Source organism: Myiozetetes cayanensis, unplaced genomic scaffold (assembly GCF_022539395.1).
Source record: "Myiozetetes cayanensis isolate MyiCay16 unplaced genomic scaffold, myiCay2020 scf9, whole genome shotgun sequence".
Taxonomy (NCBI): Eukaryota; Metazoa; Chordata; class Aves; order Passeriformes; family Tyrannidae; genus Myiozetetes; species Myiozetetes cayanensis.
The window spans coordinates 15,741,639-15,768,030 of record NW_026088185.1 but is presented as its reverse complement, the minus strand read 5'-3'; the positions used below and the strand labels follow the sequence as shown (position 1 = coordinate 15,768,030).

General features: G+C 39.5%; 1 protein-coding gene across 3 annotated transcripts; it reads right to left on the bottom strand.

The window, feature by feature from the left end:
• Positions 1 to 1,260: 1,260 nt before the first annotated feature.
• Positions 1,261 to 26,392, bottom strand: NFE2L2 (NFE2 like bZIP transcription factor 2). Of its 3 annotated transcripts, none has more exons than XM_050340241.1 (5): positions 26,254 to 26,392; positions 6,653 to 6,922; positions 6,392 to 6,487; positions 5,536 to 5,715; positions 1,261 to 3,534 (listed from the first exon to the last, which is right to left on the bottom strand). In XM_050340241.1, exons 1-5 carry the CDS (start codon positions 26,281 to 26,283, stop codon positions 2,326 to 2,328), a joined length of 1,785 nt encoding a protein of 594 aa, XP_050196198.1. In that variant the 5' UTR covers positions 26,284 to 26,392; the 3' UTR covers positions 1,261 to 2,325. The 3 variants fall into 3 exon arrangements, with proteins under 3 accessions (XP_050196198.1, XP_050196200.1, XP_050196199.1); XM_050340243.1 differs by lacking the exon at positions 26,254 to 26,392 and adding an exon at positions 25,923 to 26,083; XM_050340242.1 differs by lacking the exon at positions 26,254 to 26,392 and adding an exon at positions 17,527 to 20,103.

The following is a 26,392-nucleotide window of genomic DNA, read 5'->3' as shown; positions in this document are numbered from 1 at the left end:
TTTCTCTTAAGGTAGGTAGGGCTGGAACATCTGGTAGTCCGAGGTTTAAGTACTAAAGGCTTTCTTCTGGTACTAGCACTTGGCAGTACATGTGCCTTTTGGGATACAGTTAATAGGATCATGGTTCCTGGCATTACACTGCCCCGAAGCAAACCCAGCTTCGTGGGGAAGCTGTTACTGCTCTGCTTTTCCTACTCCTGCTCTACTCAGCCAAGACTGCACTGCAGAGGGATAGCGTGTGTGTGTGTGTGTGTTTGCACCAGGTACTGGGGAGGCCTCTGCTATTTAGAATCGGTGAGTTGACAGGAAGCTGAATGACAAGGTGACAAAGGTGGTGCAGTAATAAAAATAAAAGCTGATTGTGAAGAGTTAGACTGAGTGATGCTACTGTGACCAGCCCGACACTAAAGGAGCATCTGAAATTCTGTACATCCAGTGGAAAACAAAACAACATAATTGTTGGCTCCAAATTAGTAGTGATGTTGAGGTGAGAGGGCTTGGAGTTACTGGAGAGTTGCCTGAAAGCAGCGAACAGCATAGAGGAGCTGGAAAACAGGAGCCCTTCCACAGCACCCTGGGGCACAATAATACTTGTCAGAACTGTGGCTTTCTGTACTTCCTAATTGCGTGGGGGGTTGAGGACACTCAGAAGGTTCAAAAAACATGATATAGTATGGAATTGGGATAATCTAAAATTCTTTCTTTAGCTTTCATGTCCAGTCATGTGATGCTTTCTGACAGATATGCAAATCCAGCACAGTTAAAAACTCTGGGAAACAAAAATCTCAATACTAAATTCACCAGCAACTATCATTTTACTTAGCATTACTCTGACTTTGTGAATAGAAATGAGCTAATGGAAGGGTGAATTCCTATCTGGTGTCTCTCTCTAAACCCTTTCTCTTATAGTATTATTGAACAATTTTTGTGGATTCTACTCTATCCTTTCTCAGCATCTCCATTTCCTTCTTTTAAATAGATGTGCCATGAGGTCTTGCAAAACAGCTTGGGTTTTATGATTACTTAAATGAAGTCATGTATAATATTGCAATAGACAAAATATTCCTAAAATGATATAGAGCAATAGTAGCAGGAAAAAACTCGCTTCAGATTAAGCATGCCTTTTAGAAGTTTTGTAAGAAGATAGGGTTTTTAATGTTCACATCAATGTGTCTTACAAATCATGCATTTTCTGTACTGAAAAAATCCACAATGATTAACTGCAATGAATTCCTTTGAAGAGTAAACAAAACAATGCTATTCGTTTGCCCAATTTTTATTATTTTATAAATCATAATTTAAACTCCACAACACTTTTCAATTCATTGAGCAGATTCCAAACAGTGCAGTTGCCTGGCAGCTAGTATGGTGTTTTACTTAAGCACCAAAGTAACAGCAGGGACAAGTGATGCTCGTTGATTGAAGTCGGAGACACAAGAGTGTATTTCTAGAAGAATTACTCTAAAGTGTACAGAGATTTCAGTTGGAAAAAGGCATAATGCTGACAATGTCTTAACAGATTTTAAATGCCTTTGGAGGGAAGATTTCACAAATTTAAGTAGTGTTCAAAGAGCAAAACAAAAATGTAAACTTAGCGGAGACTTGAAACTTTGTGTTACATGATCTTTCCAAATGATAGTTAAAATTACGCTGGATGAAGCATTAGTAATGCTGACAAGGCCGTGCAATTGGTTATTATGCATATCTGCTACATGAAGACTTAGCCTTGGAAAACTAGTGAGGATTTCTCTTCTTTAGGGAAATAAACATGCATGAAGTAGAGTTTAAAAAGTTTAATGAACTGATAAAGCAAAATCAAACACTGTGCCAACTTTTATACTAAATTGAAATAATATATTAAATATAAAGCAAGTATAAATGTGTAAGAAAAGTGTGAAACACACTATTGCATATTTATAAAAAAGTATCAGAAGCCAACCTGTTTGTCTTGCAAGAAATTATATTTAGAAGGCTAAAATCATTTATATATATATCAAATAAATCTATGAATATAACAATAGATAGGAACAGTATATAAATATGCCATCTTTAAATATTTACATATATACGGAAACTAGTCAAAAGTGGTGCTATAGGAAGGAAACATCTGTTATAAAAGTGAGATTACAAATTTTGCATACATCCATCTGCATTACACTATTCATTTTCCACTTGCATCTTCCATAAACTAATTAACAACTTTAAAATTATCATTGCATAGACTTACTTGAAAATTATTACCTAATTCTGCATTCCACCTCGCAGTAAAAACTATCAGGGTAACGATATAAAAATAGTAAAGAACAGTAGCCAGCTGTACTGCCTTCAGAGTTTAGTCCCTGACTTCTTGCTCTTAGGAACAAGAAAGACATTGCCATCTCTAGTTTGCTGCAGTGAATATTCACTAGGAGAGTAAGGCTTTCCGTCCTCATCACGCAGCATGCTGAAGACCTCGAGGTATAAGGTGGTTAGTTGCTTTTTTATTTGACGGAGGCTCCTGTCATGCTCTCCTTTCTCCTTAAGCAATTTCTCTTTCTCATCTTTTAAGTGAGTCAAGTCTTGTGTCAGTTCCACTATATTTTCCAGTTTTCTTTTACGGCAATTTTGAGCAGCCACTTTGTTCTTGCCTCTCCTCCGTATATCTCGAATAAGTGTGAGCTGGGCTTCGTTGAACTGCTCCTTAGACATCATTTCATTGAAGTCCTCAACAGGGAGATTGATAATTTTTTCAACAGGAAAAGGGATCTGCAGAGCTTTTGCTCTTTGCTCATCTCTTGTGAGGTGAGCTTCAAGGCGGCTTGAAGGTTTATCTTTTGTGAAAGGAACTTTGGGGTGGCCAGGAGCAGCAGGGGGTTCTTTCTTTGGTGTGTTTGTACATGGCAAACTTGTTGTTTGAGTGTTTGGCCCCATGGAAGGAAACACTTGATCCTGGAATTGCATAGAGTGCACACTAGCATTGCTCTGCAGCACACTTCCAGGAGCACTACCCGTGTCTTCCATTTCAGAATCACTACAACCCAAAGTCTTATCTCCATAGGCAGATGATTCCACAGAGTGTTCAGGTGATGCTATACTAGAACTTGCATTCAGTGAAATACCAGAGTCGGAGTCATTACATTCTGGTCCGGTCCTTGAGAGGTTGCCATTAAAAGCTTTACACAGTGAGAAGTCAGAAAGATCAATAGGTTCACTCAGAACCTCTGCAAGGGATTGACTGATAGTGTTTGTCGTTGCTGCATCACCGTTTGCCTTTGTATTGATAAAGGTGGTGTAGAAATCCTCACAGAAATCAGAGTTTGAAGGGGACGTGTCATTTAAAGAGTTCACACTCAGCTGGCTGGTGTCTTCTGGTGGCAAAATGCCGGAAAAGGGGCCCTCAATACTATCCAAGAAATCTGGACCACAGTTAACATCCTTTTTCATCACAGGTAATGAGCTGCAGTAATTATAGCTGTTGTGCATCTCTGCTGGCTTGGCTTCAGGGCTGGTGATTGTGCTCACCTCAGCCAGGTTATCATTTTCAATGTTAAGACACTAGATGGAAAATGCAAGGGAGAAGTTTAGAGACACATCTCCAATTGATAAACCCCTTTTCTATAACCCCCAAACATTAAATATTTTAGCAATCAGCCTGCACATAAAAGGGGTATTACAACACCGCTGTAATCTAGATGACTACAGCACACTTGTACTATGGAGAGGCAATCTAGGAACATGACAGATATCAAAACAAGAGTACAAAGCAACTTGTTATGGACAAAGCTCTTTAGATAACGAGTGTCTCAAACTCAGAGCAAGATGCTGAAGAGACCCATTCCAATGCTTTAGGGAAGCTGCATGGAGCCCCCAGTTCTGGTAATTGCTAGTGCAGATCCTGGAGCTGCCAGGTCTGAACTTCTCACAAGCACCACAGCTAGGAATGGCACCAGTACAGTAAATGTGAAAGTCCTGAATGAGATTTAATGAGTATTACTAGCAAGCAATTATTTTTAGGACTCTTCATTTCATGTTATGTTTCCTCAAAACCAAGATTCTTTTAGGATTTACTGAATAAAGCAGCTGTTCAGCTCAGAGAAATGTAATTCTTGGTGAACTAAGAGTACTAACATGAAACCTGGCAAACATTAACTTGCCCCACATACTTTTAGTTAAGCTGGTTAACACCAGTGTGAGCATCATACTGTTGCATTGATGGGCCTTCAAGATCAACGTTCTTTCCAGTAGGGTGGAAGTTTCTTAACTGAAGCTGAAAGAAGCAGGCCTGCTGTACCCAGGGAATTAGGCAATTACCAAAATGATTCTGTTTCTCTTAAGAGAAAGGACCTACTCACTGATTATTTAACCAGAGGTTGTTCATGGCTTAAGCTAAGGTTTTCAGTGTGAGACCTCTGTTTTTCCATTTCTCTAAACTGAATTTGTAAAAGACAATGCTGCCCTCAATTTAATTATCTCACTTTTTTCCTCTGAAAATTATTCAATTACTATTCAGAATTACTGCAAGGTTCTTTTGTTTTGTTTTTTTAATGTATTTTCACCATTACCGCTCCTTCTTCATAATCAATTGCCTTTGTCACTTATGTGGGGCCTTTAAGTCTACCACAGTAATAAGGTTAGGAAACTAGAAAAAAATTTGAAAAATATAAAAAGATGAAGGAAAAGGTAGAGTGGCAAAAAAACCCCACCAAAATTCCTGCAAATTTTCACTTTTTTTTTTTGAAATATGATTTGGATTTACAGGCATTCCACCTAGGAATCATCTCTTGTATTAACAGCATAAAGTAGAGCAGCATAATGCTGGAGCATGATGACATTCTACAGTAATGTATTTGAAAATAAATTTATTCTATTTTATAGTCAAATCTAAGGAAAATATAAATAAAAATAAAAGGATGGGATTAAAAAACCCCTACATATCCTCTGTATTAGCAAAGTGACTTTTTCGTTCCTTTGGAATACCCAGTTTTGTACATTACATAAGTGGTTCTTACTGAACATATATAAGCAGCATTTTTATAAACATACCTGACTCTTCTATGTACATAAATACATGTTCTATTACCAGCTTTAAAAACTTTTCCTTAGATAAAAATTGAATGCAAAAGTAACCATAAATGATTCACATAGACACTGCAAAAAAAAATTTACAATGCTTGTAAAAACAATTCCTGTTGTAGATCCGTAATTCAGAAGTGTCAATTTTTATGCAGCTGAAATTTTAACAATGTAATATCGCTACAATAAGTTGCATATAGAGACAAACAACGACTTGCTAAACATGAGGAAGTTCTGTTTGAGAATTTAGAGTGTGTTTTATTAAGGCCTATCCATAAACAACTCATTTCCTTCTTTCTACAATTTTTCGAGATATTTTTGAAAAAGTTAAAACTTATATTGAGTTATAGGCACCCTACAGTGTAGAATCCAACACAACAGTCATAGTCACCATCTGTTCAGATGCTATTGTACTGCCTTCTCCAAAACACCACAGTCCTCCAAAATACCATGCTTTGTTTTTCAGGTGCTTATCACACTAACCTGTAACTCCGGAAGGGACAATAATTCTTCCCAAACTTGCTCTATGTTCTGCATATTCTCTGCATCAGTGGGTGGAACTAGATCAGGTGATTCAGGTGGCTGAGTCTGATCAGAGGAAACGAAGGCTGTGTTGCTATCAATCTGAGCAGGAACTGATGACTGAAATGCAGCTGAAGAAACCTGAAAGAAAATATAATAAAATTAAAAAGCCAAACAAAACAACAATAACAAAAAATGCCACCACATAAAAACCCCACTCAAAAAAATAGATTTGCATTTCCAAAGCAAAAAAGTCTAGTTTTTAGAGTTTTACCATTTCTGCAGAACAAACAGACAGGTATTTCTTAAGAAAAGCATTTTTTTTGTAAACAGTGGGATAATATCAAAATATCCCCATGAAAACGTTTTCATATTAAGGAAAGAAATGGGGGGGGGGAGAATCTAGAAACTGGCTAGTGAAGGGCCTTACACATCAAATAGTCTGGGTCAACTAGATGGAAATAAATCACCTTAAAGGCACTAATGCAGAGAGCTGTGCTGAGCTCACTGTCAGAAACAGAGCAGCCCACAACCACGGTGTGCAGTACCTGGTGTGGCTGCACCAGCTGGCCTGACACCCTGGCTGCAGGACTCAGAAGTGGGAGGAACACAGGAGTACCAACCACTCCACTCCCTCCAAACACAGCCCTAGTTCAAGCCTACCACACTGCTTTATCCCAGCTGGAGCCAGCTTGAGGAGAAAACTCCAGTCAGACCACAAACTAGTATTATGCTGAAGACAAATCTCACTCAGAAAAGACATGAGACTGACCCCATAGAAGACCACCCATGAAATTACTGTATTGATCATTTTTACCTCATTCTCATCTATAAACAGGAATGCTTCTGCCAAGAGCTGCATGCAGTCATCAAAGGACAAGGCCTCTGCTTCTGGTTTTGAAGGCTCTGTGGTCTAAATAGGAAAGTCGTGAAAAAAAGGTCATTGCATCTTCGAAAAACTGAAGAATCTTCCATTACAGTAACACATGCAAATTAATTTTAGGCAGCCACTAGCATTATGCCTTCCTATGAATGGAAAAAGGGTTAAATGCACTCACAAACACATATTGGAGTTTACCTGTGAAAAAACAACTGGTGGCTCAGTATTTTCTGACTGAATGCACTGAGCTGGCTGCACAGGAACAAATTCACCTGTCTCTTCATCTAACTCCAGCTGAGCCAGCAAAGCTTTCTCCCGCTCTTTTTGCAGCTGTTCTTGTCTTTCCTTTTCAAGTTTCTTCTGTTTTTCAAGCTCATACTCCTTCTGTCGTTGACTAAAATCAAAAACTTCACGTCTTGCCCCAAGGTCTATATCTTGCCTCCAAAGGATGTCAATCAAGTTCATGTCCTGTAACAGAAATGCTTTTTTTAAGCAAGTGTCCTCCCCAGCAGAACTGGTTTAGAACAGTAGCAAAGCTTCTAATCTCTGTGTCAAATGGGTAGGCTCATGAAACTGAGTCCTATTTTCTTAAGCCTACAAAATCATTGAAATAAAATATGGCTCTGTATGACCTTTCTGAAGTGTGTGAACTGATGGTTTAGTTTCTGTGTCCCACACACAGGCCCATGGAAACCAGGAATTTATTACAGTTGGTAAGGTATTACAGGAACTAACCAGAGAATAAATATATTATTCTTTTTTAACTTATAGAAAACATGAAGCTATAGAATGAATTGTGTCACATTAAGGAAGTAATTTTAGGGGAAAGAAGAGAAATTGAAACGTTTGACCATGTAAATTTTTTTTCACATGATCCTCTAAAACTGTAAAAGCTGACTAAAAACACAATGGCAGCTTTCTGAAGTAACTAGAAAGGCCATAGTGCAAAATGTGTTTCAAAATATTTATGTTCCATCCTGGTATTAATCTTAAAGATCAGCAGAACAGAGCTTCAGAGTTAGAGGATAACGTGGTTTCAAAGACACCAAGTGATAAAACATCACTGTAGCACTAAACACAGTTATTAAGACTATTATCAAAAAATTGTAATTTAAAGCTTAGATGTTCTAGATGTGGTTGGTTTGGAGTACCTGAATACAAACAGTGCTCAAAGGGTTTCAAATACAGTTAATCAGTTGGCCTCTGTTTCATTACAGAGTCCATCATTATCAGACAGCTAACAATGACCTAAATTTCTTGGAAATCAGCTACCCCTTGCACCTGCAGTGTTTCAGAAGACAAATTAAACCCTGCTATTTAGGGAAAAGCAATAGGTTTATGTTATTTGCTTTGGCTACAATTACTTTTAATTTATTGCATCAGGGTTTTTTTGGAGGCTGGGAGGTAATCAGGCACTGGAATGGGCTGCCCAGGGAGGTGGTGGATTCTCTGTCCCTGGAGGTTTTTAAGAAGAGACTGGATGTGGCACTGAGTGCCATAGTCTAGTAACTGTGGTGACAGCAGATCAAGGGTTGGACTTGATGATCTCAGAGGTCCTTTCCAACCCATCTGATTCTGTGATTCTAAGGGAGTTAGTGGACTGTTTTGGTTTTTTACTGTTCAAATATTCAATAGTCTGAAGGGCTGAAGTCTAGACTATTTTCTTTATAACACTCAAAACTTATCAATATGTGTGTCTGCTGATACAGAATTTTAATACTTGGTAGCCAGATTTCTCAGATGGTAAGTGCCAACCATTTATCTGGTGCCTGGGAGTTTGGATTTTACGTGATGTTTCATTATGCTGAAAATTACCCTTTGGGGCAGCATGTAAAAATAATGTTCAGTGTTGGGCATCCATACTACAAATAATACATCATACAGTGCATTTCATTTAAACAGAACCTTTCTGATTCACTTAGCAGCTCTACACCCCAGATATAATTTTTTTGCCACCCTATCAAATTAAAACATTTCCTTATCTCTAAAGGTTATTTTCAAATAGAGAAGCAAAGTAACCTGAATGCCAACTCGTGCTGCCATTCAAAACAATCACTTATGCACAACAGTTATGGCAAAAAGCTTTAGGGCAAGTCCACATTTGAACAAATCAATTCAGTGTTCTCATTTCTTTATTAAAAATTCTGTAACATTAGCACTCATATTTACATAGGCAGGAATGACTTACAACTAAAAAAATCACTTTTTACTAAAATTGGGTAGTTATATAAAATATATGTGTGTAGCACAATGCAGGCACTCCCAAATCTAAAAAAAAAAAAAAAAAGGCATTTAAATACTTTACTGGGAGAGACCAAACTCAGCTTTAATGGCCAGCAATGAAGAAACTGAAATAATTACAGTGGCTGCCCAAGACAATGTTTGGTCTTTCCAGATTGGCAGGGTAAAATGAACTAATTAAGTTCTGCAGTAATTTGAGATATTGCAATATGGTATAGCTTCATTAAGGGCCAGTAGTTTACCAGCTGCTCACTGTCTCCTGCAGCAGCAGATCCAAAACTGTTTCCTAGTCTCTGAGCATTTGCAATATGTTCTGGATAAAACTGCAGGATCTGGATTTTAGGGCTCACTTCTGAATTATTCATTTACAAAGCAACATTAAAAATGTGAATCCAAAGATGTGTGTGTGTAACGCACAAAGCTGTGAATTAAGAGAGCTGTTTTTCTCCATGAGTTGTAACAGACTGCAGCACAAAAATAGCAGAACTAGTGCTCAATTTCAGTTTAAATCATGTAAAACAAAAGTGAACAGGAAAAAAGAGCTCCAGAAGGCAAAACACATTTTCCTCAAGAAGAAAATTCATGTAGCCTTGGTGGAAAAACTTACAGCACAGATATTACTTCTTTCAGCCATTCTACTGGCAATATTCATTATCAAAGTTAAGCAGCTTTTGGTGCTGCCTCAGCTGTGGGACGAGATCTCTCCAAAGACACCAGCTGACCAAAGAAATTGCTGGGGCTGTACAGCTCTGTGTGTGTGCAGCAGTCAATTCAGCAAGCAGGATTCTTTTTTGAATGAATATGTTTTCATGCTTATCAGGATTGTCAGGATCTTGAGCTGTTTGACAACTGTGACAACACTGATTGGCTCCTGTCACTATTTTTCAAGGGACCATATTTAGGGTAATGTCTTATCTCTGGCAAAAGGCTGAGCTTTGCCAAACAGCGATGTGCTCTACTCTGGAGAGCGATGCTTGTAGGGAGCATCGTTTTTTATTCTATTTAGTTGTTGTATTTGCGGCACTAAAAACCAAAAGCATAGCTTGTTTCATTGTTTGTTGTTTTGGGGTTTTTATTATCACCATGTAAATGGCAGCCCTCCTATTTTCAGTTTGAAAAGTTCTATATAAATATAGCAATATTAGCCTTAACTTTGAATAACAATTCAAGTAATTACATCTTAGCCTTAAATAGGAGAAAAATGGAGAAAGTGTTCTTCAGGTCAGTATGCTGATATGTAGTATCAAAGAGCAGACTGATTTCAGTATTAACCTGCCATTTAACACTTATCTGTAATTTCAGCCCATGACTTTAGTAATACTGCCCTTTTCAAGAAAAAAATATTCTGGGCACAACTCCAAAGCCTCAGGTCAAAGTTAATGGAGTCAATACTGACCAGTGATTCATTAAGGAGTAAGTCACAACCACCAGCACAAGGTAATGGCAAATAACTCTTAAAAAAAACTTTAGTCTAAAGCAAACATTTTGCGATTTTGTTCCTTCAGCCTCCCCACAACCTTCCTCTTTAAATTATTTCTCTGCATTGTTGAACACCATCACACACATACACACAGGTACCCACACAGGCAGGCACTCTATTTTAAGTTTATCACTGAAGCATTTTTCCCCTTCTACTGGGAAAGCATCCCAAAAGTAACTGTGTATTTTATGTCTGCAGCATTTAAACTAAAGCTATTAAAAGGCGTTTTTCTTCTTGCCTGTGCAAGAGCTACCTGCTGATTTTTAGTTGCCTCAACATGATGTGCTGTTTTCAGAAAGACTCATTTGAAGGGACAAGTGAGCACAGATTGGCATCTAAACTCAAGCACGTGCACAGAGAGTCCTATGAAAGACTCATCTGACCCAGGGCTTGTTGCTGCCCTTCAGAGCCATGCTAACCACTTCCCTTAATATCACACATTTACTGCAAAGGCACCAGCCTCATGTGACAGACTCCACAAGCACCCACTTGTTCTTTCCTCCGTTGTGCAACTCCTTGTATTGCATCAGAGGAAACGATGGCTTTGGCAGAGCCAAGAGTCTGCAGGAGGAGCCAGGCCTCTCCTGGAGGAGGAAGGGCCCGCACCCAGGAGGGATTGCAGCCACAATGCTTCCCCCTGGCCTCTAGAGCTGAACACCAATACCAACGCTGAGGGGAAATACATTATGGTATTCAAATTACTGCTGTCCAACATTTTTTAACTTCTGGGAATATAATATGGGGTTAATATTTTCCCCAAGCAGACAGTGATTTAATTTTGGTTATATTTTCTTCATAACTTTGTAGGCAGAAAAAGAACTTTTCAACAGATGACATGCTTTGCTTTCCCATGATCCATGTAAGCAGGAGGTGCCTTGTACTGGTGGTTTGATTTTTCTGTTCATTTAGTGACTTCCAACCACATTGATAGCTTACTTTGGACATATAATGGCACTTTTAATAAGATAAACATAAATGTTAAACAATTCACATTAAGCCACCATCTGGCCCCCAATGGAAATTTTCATGTTTTGGATTTACATATCAGCATTTGCCATCTGGGCAGAGTCTGTTATACATTTTATGAGAAAGTCTCTGACTACATTGTAAAGTTTGACAATTAACTCTTATTGCTCCTAAGCAAACATTTGCAGAAGGGTAAACAAAAGAAAGCGGCCCTGTTAGTTTCACAGACTGACTTTTGTGCTTTAAACAAAATGTTAATCTTTTGTTTTATTCCTGTCTGATTTATCTGACTGGTTTTCGTGATGTTTGGAATATAAGCCATTTACAGGTAGCATTGGTAGAATGGAACCAATGCAGCAGCCCAAGTGTCAGCAGAGAAACAATCTGCTATCTCAGACAGCACCTTCAACCTGTTATCAGCTACCCCCTTGATACAGAGCACATTGTGGAGTTTGTGCATTCACTTTTAAAAGTTGTGCCTTCTGCAACATAAATTGGGATAACACTAGCAGTCTCTCACCGGACAAGGATTTATTTTCTTCTCCCATGATCCATTAGCATCTAACCCCAAGATGCAGATGATTTCACATGCCAGCATGATGAGTCAGTGAAAGAGGAACAGAAACAATGGCTATTGCATCCAGCAAGGAGCTCAGACCAGCATCCCATGAGGAGCAGGAAGGCACTCCCATACCTTACTCACAGAAACAGTCATGGCAAAGTATCCCTCAACTCTTGTTTTCCAGAAAGCAAAAGCAATGAACAAGAAGCACCTTACATTTTTGCTTTATTAAAAAAAAAAAAAAGGTGTAGGAAGTGAGGATCAAGGACCTGAGATACTTAAAGACAAAAATGAAAAGGAGGCCATATCATAATAAAGCAAGTGCAAGAGGAGGTGGAAGTATCTCACCATTTAAGAAAAGCACAATGGAAGCAACAGCTGAATGTCTTCCCTTCATTATTCTCTGAAGGAACCGATTTTGTTCAAATAGTTTTAAAAAATTATTTACAAATCATTAATGTTTTCAGATGATCTCTGGCACCACCATACCTAGTGGTTGGTTTTCCTAATCTTTTTCAAGGTAAGTTACTTAATTACAGCTTATAATTATAGAAAAAAATCCTGGACACATAAGTCTCATGCTTGAGAGAAAGCATAGAAAGCAGACAAAGTTAGCCCAACATCAAAACTTTAAAAACAATTGAGAAGAATGGAGAAAAGGGAATGGCAGAAGTTATTTACACTGCAGGGCAGAGGGTTACCATAGCAAATTTAGATGCCTGAAGCTAGGGTTTGGAAGCGTGACAGAACAGACAGCTGTCAAACAAAGCCATGTGACGGCAACCTGAGATTTGAGAATACACAAGGTCAAATCCCCGACTGCCCTGCGGAGCTGTCTGCTGTCCCACATTCTTCACCAAGACCTTCCAGGCAATCAGGGAGGAAACAGGGTGCTTTTGAGTTTAACAGGGTGTCTTTTTTCTGTCTTTCATCTCTGTGCCACTTACTACTGGTGTGACTGGACTGACACTAATATAATGGCCAGTCTTCGCGAGCAAAGATCCGGGGAAGGTCTTTCCACCTTCCAGCCTGCGCATTGGATTTTTTAGGTGAGACACAGTGTGCGCGGAACTGACCCACCCTTTAATCCTAAGGTTCATCTGCCGGGGCCAAGCGAGCTTGGACGGTGGCAGCGAGGTCCTTAGGACGTAGGTGGGTTGCCTTTAAGGGCTAACGAGCCCCACCTGCCCGGGAGTGGCCCTGACCGGGAATCGAACCCGGGTCTCCGCGGTGATAGCGCCGCGCCCTTAACCACTAGACCACCAGGGGCTCCGAACTGACACTAAACCAGTATGTTTTGACACTACACCAGCCTGCTTCTGCTCCTTGATGCCCATTTGCCCTTCCTGGCCCTAAAGTCTTTGGATGCCTGCATCAGGAAACACTTTTTAAGCCCTGGCAGGCTAACTTACCTAAGAAAGGACTCTTAGAATTGAAAAGCCCTAGCTTAAAAGAATTGATGTTGCAAGAGAATTTCCACTTCATGTCCACATAAATAAGACTATTAAAATATGCTGTCCATGCTGACCATGTGTCTTGGGATATTCTGCTGCCTCAAGAGAGACAGATCAGATAAGATCAGTTCCGGAAATGTTAAGTGTGTGTAAGCAAATTTCTATTTTCTCCTAACATACATCTCATATTTCAGACTGTACCTCCCACTGTATTCCAGCATGCTCTCCTAATAAATGCCAAATTGTCAGGATCTACTCTTATAAATTAGATTAGTTGAAAAATTCCTTGGCCGGATTGTCCAGCATTCTTAAAGTTTCACTACAAGCCTTGTCCGGGCATTACTCTGACAAAGATGGGGAGAGGCTCTGCCTGGCTGTAAGTACAATTCTGGATACTAGGCACCCACTCTCCCAACCCTCACAACCAGAAATATCTCCTCTGAGAGGTGGATAATTTATGTATTTCACCTGAAGTAGCACCTTCCAGGAATGGTATCAACAAAGGCTATGTCTGTAAGATATGTAAAACTCTCAACATGATGGTTTTCTTATATACACCCTATGGCAAGCAAACTTTCCAAACTGCCAGGGAAAACATATACCTTGTATATTTCTCCAATAACAGTGAAAAGAGAAGTTACTTTAAGCCTGAAGAACATAAAATGAGCAGGAATGTAACTGCAATAAAAAATACCTGTTGTAGGCTGTTTATGGTCATTAATGTACTAACTTTATTTAAATTCCAAAAGCTGCAAAATCCTAATGCTAACAGTAAAGCAAGACCATAGCAGGTAGAGAAAAACACCTTCATCAGAAAGACAGCAAAGAAAAGAAAAAGGAAGGACATGGAGCAGTTTACTTTTTCACCTTGGCAAGTTTTCCTTTTTCTGCAAAATCAATCAATCGCCACTTCCCTGCTACTCCTTAAAACACGGAATGTGTGCAAGAGCCTCACAGCACTCCCTTCCAGCCTGGGGCACAGCAGCAGGAGAGACATTCTCCTCTCTGGCTCATTAATCTCTGGAGTTAGGAATACATATATATATCCTTTTCCCACCACATCTGGTCTGCCTTGAGGTGACCATTTATGGTACAACAGATCAGGGGATTCTTGCCCAGTGCTGCAGATCTTTTCACAGAAGACAGAACAAGAAACACTGTCAGACACTCCAGAAGTAGCTGTGCTTTCTAAATTGTTTAATCAATACATACTATAGATGGTAGCTTTAAAATAATAATACAGTTTAATACAAAGGGGCTGAATGGGCCCAGGACTCATCGTGCCTCAACATATTTAAAACAAACAAACAAAAAACCCCACTGTCTCATCTGCATGGCTTACAGAAAGCAGAATCGTAATTCTGACACTGGTACTTATTTTCTTTGTCCAAGATTTGATTTTTCCAAAGTTATCCTCTAGTATTGAGGACTAGGTCTATCATGCATTGTATCAGCTCCAAATTCTCCTATTTCTGCTTTAGCTGAAAGGAAAAGACAGGGTAAGGTCTAATATGGTGACCTGCTGACAATGAATTTTTCTTGAATATATTGAACTATGCCCATATTTTCAAGTGCTACCCTGACTGCTAAGCACAAACCAAAAATGGCCAAGGGTGTCATCTCACTTCTTCAAACTTAGTCCTAAATCTCTTGACATCCTGTAGTGCTTTCTGGAACACCAGTATCTAAAGCAATGAATCGTACATGTTTTCAGAACTTTGCCGTGTCACTTAGATGGGTTCTGTTCTTCCCTTTTCAGTCTTAATTATATTGTGTAAATCCAATTTTCACTTTTCCACAGTATATTTGGGTTGTAGTGTTGTGGTCCCTTCTACTCAAAGTCTGATTTCCCTGTTTCAGCTTAACAGAGCTATTTACTCTTTACCCTTGCATCAGCAGCATTACAAAATTACTAAGTCAATAAGTGCACAAGGTTAATATATATTCAAGTTACAATCTATTACACAAGTTGCATAATGAAATTAGGAGGCTGGCAAAAATACAGAATTGTTTTCTATGAGAGGGTTAGTCTGTCTGTTTGTTTTTACATGCTTGATATGTCAACAAAATACTGCTCTGTTGCTTCAGCAAGTAAAGTTGGTGATTCTGTTGCGGCTGACTTTCTAGCTGTTGTCTAATCTCCATGTGCTGCACCACAGAACTCCATTTTGAAAGTTATTCAAATAGTAGCCATCTCAGATAGACCATCTTTTCCTGAAATGAAGTTGACTTCTTAATGGCTTTATCTGTTTTTGATTTTTTTCCTCCCAAATTAAAACTGCCAAATGCCCATAGTACAATGGGCATTTATCGTATTTCATTATTTATACAATTAAAAAAACCCATATGTAAACAAATAGTGTAAGGAAAATACTGATCTTTTAACTGTAGGAATACAGAAGCCTTTGTGCCCCAATTTATTTTCTATATTGAACCTACAGTACTTGGAAAACAGTTACCTGTCAAATAAGTATCTTCAAGCTATCCTGCAGTAGTCAGCCAGGCATGTCCTCTGTGTGGACATTGCCACAGATTACTCACTAGTTTATCCACAAGAGGACTTGTTTATAGTAATGGCTCAGTCATCTGGGAAACATGATCCAGTCAAATTACAGCACATTCGTATGTCCAGTGAAACAAATCAGGAAGCAAGAAAAGATGAACATGGAAAAAGAGGAAAGAACGCAACAAAACTGCAAATAACATTTATTAGGTTGTATTAACCTTGGGTTATAACCTATTATAGCCACTATTTTGATTTCACACTTTTTAGAAAAGCATGTTTCAAACCAAACACAAAAACCGGGTATTTAAGGGTAAAAATATTCTCCAGGATTATTTGGAATCTTTCTTGTACCACACATTTTCACCACACTGGGATATTACTGTAAAACCTCCATTTCTAGCTGGCGTTTTGCTGATGGCTGGACAAGTTACAGGGACAGGCACCAGGTGGGACATTACAGCCTGGACATGGAAACTGCTGTGCTCTAGTACCACAAGAAGCACGTCTCCACAAGTTCCACCTCACTGATCTCACAAGCAACTTACTTTGGTTTTGTTGTTTATGGACAAACTACAGGAGTAAGCAACTAGAGTGTCTGGGTGGGTTAGAAAGCAGTGAGGTTCACCACATGTCCTGCCAGCACACATCCAGAGCTCCCCTTCAGAAGCACAGACCTGGTAAGGCCTCATCAAGGAAATTCCACACAAATCAGCCTAGAGCACCATCTTAAAACTAAAAGCTTAAGAATACAGTTATATTGCAGGGAATAGGGTTTGCTCCAGATGTGGGCAGATCTGTGATGTGCCAACATCTGGCAGAGTATGTAGATACTCAGTTCCCACTGCAGTCTGTGGAGCATAGGTGTTAAAACACTTTTTTGAGTCAGTCTTGCAATTAATGTGCTCTTTTCACATACATAATTCATATAGATAATGCTGGGAATACAGTGTCAGTGCATAGTTCTGACTAAATAAGCAGGGTCATTTTTTTTTTTTTTTTAGTGTTCAACTTCTAATATAATTAGAAATATTATTTAGTTTCTAAAAGGGAAAAAAAAACCCTGACCCAGAAATAAGGCCAAAATTACATTGCTGTTCAACTGCTCACCACCAGGCAGTACAGGATCGTAACAGACTGCAGAAAGGGTGACCCAGGGGCACATTTTCACTGTGGTGACAGTATCTTTCCAAACGAGTAATCCATGGTTAAATGGTTCATTTGGCAATGTGAACAGCCTTCATTAGTGACATACTACAAAAAAGCTTCAGTCAATAATAATACCATTCAACTGTGCACTGACGACCAAAAAACGCCCTCCATAAGTTGACATGAAACATCACAGAAATCGTTATTTAATTTGCATGAAAGGACTTTGTATAGCTTTTCCCCTTCCTCTAGCCACACCAAGATGTGTGAGTTGTCTTTCCACAGAATGAGGCAAGGGTAGATTTTACTCATTCTCTTCGGCACTTGTAATTCACACATTTCTCAGCAAAAAGCAACCCTCTAAAAGTCATTACCCCCCACAAAGGTTTCAAGAAACTCTTCCATGTGAAGGTCCTGCAAAGTTAAACAACTAAATCAGAAAGTTCAAGAAGGGCCAACATGTCAGGCATCCACATGTAAGTTATCATTTCTGTACACAGTGACAGCTCTTAGTTAAGAACGGTAAACCCACTGAGGAACTACTGGGTACAAAACTAAAGCTTTGTCTGTGTGATGCAATCCAGTCCTCATTTTTAAATTTATATATTCTGAAAGCAAAAGGATCTAACTCATCTTCCAAGGCATAAATCAGAGTAGGTAAATGGTTTTATACCTCTTACCAAAGTAATTGTCAATATCCTCAAAAGAACAACAAACCTGCAAAACTCAACCATCGGTAATTGTGTCCTTCCATCCAGATCAAAAGCCTCCATTGCCCACCACCTCCCTTGGGGCTTCTTCTATGCCTGTCCCCTTGGAGTACACAGGACACTCATAGCCCACACATCTGATTATCACAGGGATATCTCTTTCAGCCTTCTGATTTAGTGGGCAGATGGACCTAAGAAATCAAGGCAGAGGCCATTCCCCTGTCATGTGTCCCCTGACGCACTTTACCAGCACCTATGACGGCCAAAACACAAATATTTGCCACAAATAAGAAGCATGTCAATATACCTTTTTTATCCACAAGCAGTAAACATACTGCAGGCATGATAATATTAAATATGTGGGGAGGAGGGGCATCTAGTTTGCAAGTATATTACAGTACACTATATCTAGCAGACCATTTCTAAAATCAGCATTTATAGCTGATTTTTCTAGTAGAAGACATTACAGAATATTTTATTGCTTCCCAGATATAATTAGAAACAATTTGTTGAGCAAAAATGTTAAGATCACTTGTAAAATAAGAAAAATATGGAATGGAAAGAAAATGTTAGCTTTGGATTTTACAGTTTTCTGTTGACCAAGACACTTTTCCTCCTCGTGTATGAGTAAATACTTAGGAAAAATTGAGATTATAGCAAATTATCAGTAAAAAAATTGCAAGATTCCAAAGTTTCTCTATAACACAGTTAATTTAGTCAAGGAAAGAAAGATCCTGTTGGGGTAAATCACTACCCAGAGACTCAGCTATGAACTGTTAATTGTTATTACTAGTTGCATTTTATAAGACGTTGTTCATCATCTCTGTCACATACACCCACAATTTATCAAAAACTCTCATCCCAAGCTTCATTTTGAATTTAAAATAATTCTATGGCTCTGACCTTAGAATCAGTTTTTCATAATAATTTAAATAATGAAACAGTTGAGTGCTTTAAGTGGCTTCCATTCTTCATTCTGCCAACAAAAAGAAACTTTGAGAGATGTCTAGACATGTGCACACTGTTTATCAGCCGAGCAAGGATTCCCAAGAGTGGTCAGTGCAGACTAGATTCCTGAAGTGGCAGATGATGAAGGATCACAAATCAAGCCATAAAACATACCATGGTACTACAACATTTCACTGAGTCATAACAACTCATACTAACTGAACTGACCCGATAATATTCTATTTCAAATACTAAAACCAAAATAGAAAGCACAGTATCAGAAGTCACTGTGCTGTAATTCTCTGTTACAACCTACACAGCTATGAGATACATAAATATGATGTGCATTTCCATAATCAAAGAATTCAATTTAAATAGTTTGGAAGACCAGCTGTTAGAAGTCATAGTTTAGTTTCAAATATAAGTTCTGTTTTTCATATTATGCTATTTTACTAGCACCATTTTTTTCTTTTTTTTTTTTTTTACAGACTTCCATTTTCATCCTTAGGTATCTTAAATCCTACTTGCTTCAAAAGTCTACTCAGATTTTTAAATTTATTTTACAAATATCAGCAGGACAATCTTCCAGAAACTCCTCAGCTAACACAGATCTGCTCAAGACTCATCTACAGTAGAAAAAACAAAATCAAGTGCGAATAAAATTCAGTATTATAAAACAGAAAATATGTCCATGCATCTCATGTCAAACAATTCATAGCAGATTACATCAGGGTCTACAGTACATTTGTTTCAGGAAGACTTAATGACTGTATTATCTGCACTGGTGCAGGTTTATCAGTGACTACTTCTGTCATAGTGGTGAAGACAAGCATTAGTGTAATAAGCTGGGATGTTGTACTTGTACTGACACATCTTGTATGACCTCTGCCGCTGCAGTCTCCCTGTTCTCCTTCCGGCCATGAAGCGTCTGAAAAGCTCACCCATCTGAGCTGAGCTGCACCAACCTTCAGATCCACCCACTCATCCCTGCCACCCCCTCCTGCCCATTGTTCTGCTACCCAGATGACTGTGTCATCTGGTCACACAACTGCACGCAATCTAACCGGGAATACCCTGATTTATAACAAAATTTAGTTTTCTTACCCAACAGCACATAACCCAAACAAACAGTTCCTAAGGGCAGAAAGAAGAAAACGATCAAGTGTCCACGCCCAGGTGCTCAGCTGCAGAGCAGACAGAAAAACTGGCCATCTTACATGGGAGAAGACCTGCACTGACCACATGCTGCCTGGGAATTCTGAATGGGGATCTTCCAACAGCCCAAGCAGCACAGGAATTGCTCCACTCCAATTACAGCAGTAAGTAGGAAGATACTAATTTTACCCCAAGAGTTCAAACAAACAAGCCCCCCCAGGATCTTTCTATCATAGCTCTTTACAACTAAACGGTGGTCATGACCTGACCAGGAAGCAAATCAAAGTCACAGCAGCTTTTCACATAACTCAGCTGTTGAAAAGTCACTGCTTCAACATTTTGTCGGTATTAATTTCAAACACAGCAAATAGACACACCCTTAATCATAAAACAAACCTCCTCTTACAGGCACGCTATCAACCAAGCTCCTTCTGAGTCAATTTCCCAAGTATGCAAACTCTGTTTTGCAACCTGTCTCCAGGAGTGGAATTTTTGTTATACTTACAAGAGACAGCATGTAAAATCAATACAGCAAACAGCAATAAAACTTTGTAACTGCAAGAGAGAGGAGGGGACAAGGAGGGAAAAGTTGATATCTTTACATTTCATAGCAAAGCAGAAGATACTTCCTTAAAAGGTTTTAAAGAGATGGTTTCAGACTGGTCTTACATAACTTGTTGCTGCAACATCAATCTTAAAGGAATTTTCTTTTCCTTTCTCTTCTCTTTTTTAATAAAATTGCTTATAATAATACTGCAGAAGTGAGACTATAAGTCTTAAGATTGCAAGACATGTACAAAGTTGGGTGGTGTCAACTCCCTCAGTACTGCAATAGCATCAACAAAGGTATACTTCTTGAAATGGTTTAGTTAACCTGTCAATTAATAGTCATTTACAATAACTTAAAAAATTTCGCTAAAAATAAACTCTATTTTATATTCCTTCTTCCCAGTATAAAAACTGTAACTGATCAGGCCAAAATCAGAAATCTGAACTGACATAATGAAAAACTTCAAGTGGATCTGTAGTGTATAAATATAAGTGCTCTCATATAAGTAATTTTTCTCAGCTATACCCATCCTACTGGAGCTTTGCCAATTAGTACTTGTGCTAAGGTTTAGTAATATACTACTGAGCAGCAGTTATATTCTACTGGTAAAATAATGCTAACTTGAGTAATTAGCACTGTTATTATCTCCTAATAGCTTTCTAAGATCTCTGTGAACAACATATCAAAACACTTATTTTAGAGGGAATATTAACGTAGAAATTAAAAGGCAAATACAAAGCTCACGTATCGATACATAACATTCAAAAATCAATGTGTCAGCTAAAGAAAGCAGAGCAAATACTTCACCAAGAATTCAAAATGGCAAAAGACAGATAACAGAAGATCCTTCATAGGATGAAGACAAATGCTCTTCTCCAAAGCAATAATTAAACACTTTTAAATTAAATATTAATTTGAGTAACAAAGCAATCTGTAACAACATCAAGTAAAGATAAATGTATGTTGCCAAATTAATACTTAATTTAAATGGATGGTTCTGAGAGACTCTGCTTGTATTTGAAATAGACACTTTGCTTCTATTTGATATGTTGGCACATACATGTCAAGGTAAAACTAAACTAGTATTAAAAGAAGACAATCTGTTAGAGTACGTATTTTTTTCATTTCCTTATTTAAAAAGTTGTAAAGAAAAATTAAAAAATACATATATAAAAATCACTAAAACAAAAAAATACCCAGAGACAGAGCTGTTCCTGCACTTGTTTCACAGAGCAGTAATACTGCTCGTATAGGCTGGAAAAACTTGAGTGCTATAAGAGCAATTAACTTCTTGCTGCTGCCAATTAATACGTGACTGTCACTAGCTTTGTTTCTCCCATACAGAAGGCAGTTACGGGGTAGGAAAGCTGAAAGTACACAATGCCTATCTTTACTTGAAATGTATTTGCCGGTATCTGTTTCAGATAAGCCTTCCATGGTTTTCAGCAGTTTTATCCACCACAGATAGCATTGCTGGCTTCAGTTCTTACCGGCTGTTTAATTGTTTACCTTAATAAAACAAATATGCCATAAAAGTATTACAGTTGAGCAATCCTGAGCGGCATTTCAGTTCACTGTGTATCAGTCACCCTTGGATAGCACAAATTCAAAGCCATGACTTCCAACTCCTCCTCCATGACTTTTCATTGGTCTATATTACAAGACTTGCATAGGTAGCAGATGAAGTGTTTTCAAAAGCAATTAAACTAGTTTATTGCTGGAAAAGGACTAATCTGACCGCTGTGTCATATTCTTTCCCCTTCACCTAAAGCTGTATTCTGTGGCACAAAGTCTAACTTTGATATAATATACTGTATCAGAAAACTGAACAGACTCCAAGTTCTCTAGGACAGTGCTATATTAAAATAATAGGTTACTTAGAGTTGGAATGAGATGGAGGCCAAGGCAAACTTTAACCAGGTAATTAACCTGGAGACTTTGCAGGATTTCTTGCTGGCTGCAACTCAAGCACTGCAACTCAAGCAGCAGGGGATTAATATTTAATTCATGCCCAACAGGTTACTGCCTGGACTTGTACTGCACTGGCCTCAGCCAAGACAATCACTGCAAATACATCACACAAAGTGGCCTAATTTTAGTGAATGGTTTAGTCATTTTAAAGCATATTTTTGTAATTGCAAGGGGAAAAGAAAAAAAAGACAGTAGTGTTCTAGATACAAGAATCAATCTAATTCCTTCTTCCCGATGAATCACACATCCAGTGTTACAGGCATGGGCACACTTGGCATCATTTACTGGCGTCTTCAACTGAACTTTCTGTATTATCTCTTTCTCCCCTAAGCTCACCCTTTTTTGAACCTGCAATCGACTATTTTCACTCTCCCTAGAAAGTCTACTGCATTGCAAAAATTTTCAATGATAAATTACAACAGCTTCTGCTGTTTGGGGTTTTCTTGGTTCTATTAGAGGACAAAATATAACAAAATTTTACAACTATATATGAAAAATTCAAGTAAAGAATAGTACAAATTGATTTTACTTAGAACAAATATTTCCCGTAGGTCCTTCCACTTGTAGTTTTCCTCAACATCAGCTCACAAAGCCCAGCTAGTTCCACAAAGATATCCAAGAGTTTTTTAACAAAGTATGTTCAAGACGCTATTGCTACATTCATTTCAGTCAGGATCACAGAAATAACAATATCTATCAAACAGGTATTTTTCTGATTTGCAAATTTAAGAGGTAAAGAAAGTAAAAGAAACAAAAGGCTATGCAGGTGCAACAAGAGATACAATAATCAGACACCTTTTCAATATTTTCCTTGTTTTTCAGGACTATACATAACCTGTTGCATTCTTTTTCAGGATGTCAGTGTGATACCATATCTATTTTTTCAATTAAAAAAGAAAAGAAAGAAGTAAGAGGCAAAGCCAAAATTTATTCTTGCCCATGAACGTTATTGGGAAGTGTACACAAACTTTCCTAACCACCCACACTGTGCTATAAAAATGTCTCAAGTTCTTTAAAGCACAGAGAGCATCCAGCTGCCCTCTGCTTACACTGGATGTTCTTTTTTGTTTCAGTTTAGTCTCTTTCAAACATTTCCCAACAAACTTTCAAAGCCAAACTCTTCTCCAACTTCAAGTGCTAGCAACAAACTTCTACAAATCAGATTTTCTGAGACAATTAACTTGCACTTCCATCATACAATTGTAAATTTTTAGCACATTTGAAAGAGACACTACAGAACAGCATTGATATGATGGATATTTACTACACCAACAATAACATCCAATTAGTTGTTTTCCTGAACGGATTGACATGATCAACTCCTGCTACGCTACATTCATTTCAGTCAAACATACTACATTGCATTATATCTAACACTAGCTTAAACAAAAGATATTCTTTTGTGAGTTTTGAAGGAAACAAAGCTCTGCCAGTACAGTTTGATATCACAAGGTGAACACAGAACAACTGGGAGGGTCAAAAATAAATCACTTTTACTTAAGAAAGTGCTTGTGATACTCATCTACTTCTTCCAAACTTGTCCATCATTTTGATGGATAACAATATGCTCAGAAATGTGGATTTTTTTTTTATATTGAAATTTATCCATATAGATACATAAATAGATATTTTTACAGATACCTTGATCAGATATTCCTATTCAACAAGGTTAATAAACCTCATTATCAAGACACAAAACAAAAAACCCAACCAACTCAAAAAGCAATGACTTGTTGCCAGTCCTGAGTGGTGTACTTCTTTGACTTTGCCTGCAGAATCTACCTCATGTGGAAATTATAGGCTATGGGGAATAGAAAATAAACCTACTCACTTGACAATCTCATGCAGCATGTCAAGAAAAAAAGTAGGTGCAGGTCCTCATTAAAGCCCTTTAGACTGAAGAGATCACACTTAATTGAGCTGGAGACTCTTCAGGACAGTTCTCTAGGTAGAAAACCCTAACAGATGCACTTTCATGGACACTCAGTTATTGTCTGTTTTGCCAGTTGTTGCATTCTTAGTTCAGCCTAAGTGCAACCCACAATTTCGTGTTTGTGTGGGAAAGGAAATTTTTTTTGCTGTCTTGTTGTGAGGCTTAAAACTTGGTAACTGAGGAACTTATTGAGCTTTCTTTACAAGGTTACAAGCAACCATTTCAGTAACTTCGAATTTACTGAAGAGAACAGCTACTACATCCTGCCTTTGCATGTGTGATTTGAAACATCGTGACACTTGTTCCATTGCAATCTTTTTTCTTGGATGGTCTCAGGTCCTCGTTGCTCACATGTAATAGGCAGCATTCTATTTCACCTCTGCATACAGAAGCGCATCCTATTTCCAGGCAGAGCTGTACAATAAAGGGAATACCTTTTTCAAGAATATTGCAGGCAATAGCACTGCTAACTCCAACAGAAGTGTGTAGTAGAAGATGGCAACTTTACATTCCCGTTAAGGAGTTAGATCAGTCCCGGTCCTTCACATTCCCCTTTATTGCTGTGACAGTTGCTACCAGGCACATAGAAACTAGGAGCTTGTACTGTACTTGCACAAGGGCACACACCCTTCCCCATCTGCTGGCTTGCAAAATCTGAGGAGCTAAATGAAGATTGTGCTCCCCGTTGCTCATTTTGAGTGAACATTTTATGGGAAAGGATACATGAATTTTCCACTTCATAAATAAATTTAAAACTATATGTCAAAGATGATGATTATTTCCTATCTAAAGAACACAGTGCCTTTTCAGGCTAGGTCTGTAAGAGAAGAAGCCAGCAGCTGCTGAGCTCAGATAGGAAAACTGCAACAGACAGATTGGTAGAAAGGGTTTTGACAAAGCAGGCAAGCGAGTAACAAAAGTAAGGTTTTGGGAAGATAAATCACAGGGGATGGAGGAAGAAGGTAGAAAAGCAGATACATGAAAATTGGTCTGTCAATGGCCCCTCAGGAATGAGAGCAAAAGTACCTCGATAACATAAGCAAAACCAAATTCATAGGGTATTTGTATAGCGCAGGCCAAGAAATTGATTTTTGTTACAGTATTTTCCAAGAAACCGAGAAGGAGGCAAAGAGGAGGTCACAGCCTTGCCACACACAGCTAGAAAAAAACAGATGGGCCAAGCAGAGCTTAAGATGGAAAAGCAACTGTATCCATTGAACAGAGGAAGGTATATCCAATACTGCTAAAGTGATATTACCTGTAGGAAGCACCAACTTACATATCCTGAACTATGTTAAAAGAAACTCCACTGCATAGCATATATTGTACCAACATACACTGGAAGATCATCAGAACACTAGAGTTTTAGTTTTAGAGTATTAAAAGAATTAAAACATATCGAGATGAAGTTTTAAGTATTACTTCTTTAAAGCTAACACTCCGTTGATAAGGTTTCCACTTAAAAGCCCAAGGAAAACATGATTACATAAAATTAAAATGGAGTTCAATTATGTTTTCAGTTATTCACCCCGCTCTTGTGCAACCACTTTGCAACACAACGGTTCAGAACTTCCCCGGGCTTCGAGAGAAGAGCTTTCTGAGCACGTAAGTACAAACCACGAACACCCCCGAGCCTCCAGGAGATGTGCCCTGACAGAGCCCACCGCCGTGCCCGAGCCCCCCGAGGGGCGCACCGGCCGTAGCCCCGCGCCGACCCCCGGACCGGGCTCCTGGGGCTGCCTATGCGGGGCTGACCCCAACCCGAAGCCGTCCCGGGGCGCTGCGTTGTTGTGCAAGAGCCCCGGGCGAGCCCGGGCTGCAGCAGCGGGACCCCGCGGTAACTCACCCGAGTGCGGAGTGGGAGCGCCCGGGCCCGCGGGGGCAGCGACGCGCGGCTGCGCCCAGCCCGGGCAGCCCCTCCGGCGCCGCCCCGGCCGCTCCCTGGGGGGCGGCTCCAGCCCCCGTCGCCCTCCCGACCCCTGCGCTCCCGCGGCTGCGGCGGCCCCGCCTGACCCCGGCCCGGCCCGGCCCGGCGCGCGGCCCCGCCCCTACCGTGACTCAGCACGGCCGCGGGGGCGGGGCGGCCGCACGTGCTCCGCCGGGCGCGTGATGCGGCCCCGCCCCCGCCCGGCACCGGCGGGGCTGGGGCGCCCCCGGCACCCCCGGGCCGCGCTCACCTGTGCGGCGGGCGGCGGCTCGATCTCCATGGCGCGGGGCCGCGAAGCACGGCGAGGCCGGCACGGCGCGGCGGCGGCTGGCCCGGCACCGCCCGCCGCTTCGCTCCGGCGCCGTTTGGGGACGGGGCCGCGCCGGACC

Excerpts from the sequence above, each read along its gene's own strand:
- NFE2L2 (XM_050340241.1), bottom strand. The coding sequence starts at position 26,283 with ATGGAGATCGAGCCGCCGCCCGCCGCACAG. Across the intron at positions 6,923-26,253 it reads AGCCGCCGCCCGCCGCACAG|GACATGAACTTGATTGACAT; the intron begins GTGAGCGCGGCC and ends TTTCTGTTACAG. Across the intron at positions 3,535-5,535 it reads TGTCCCTTCCGGAGTTACAG|TGTCTTAACATTGAAAATGA; the intron begins GTTAGTGTGATA and ends TTTTCCATCTAG.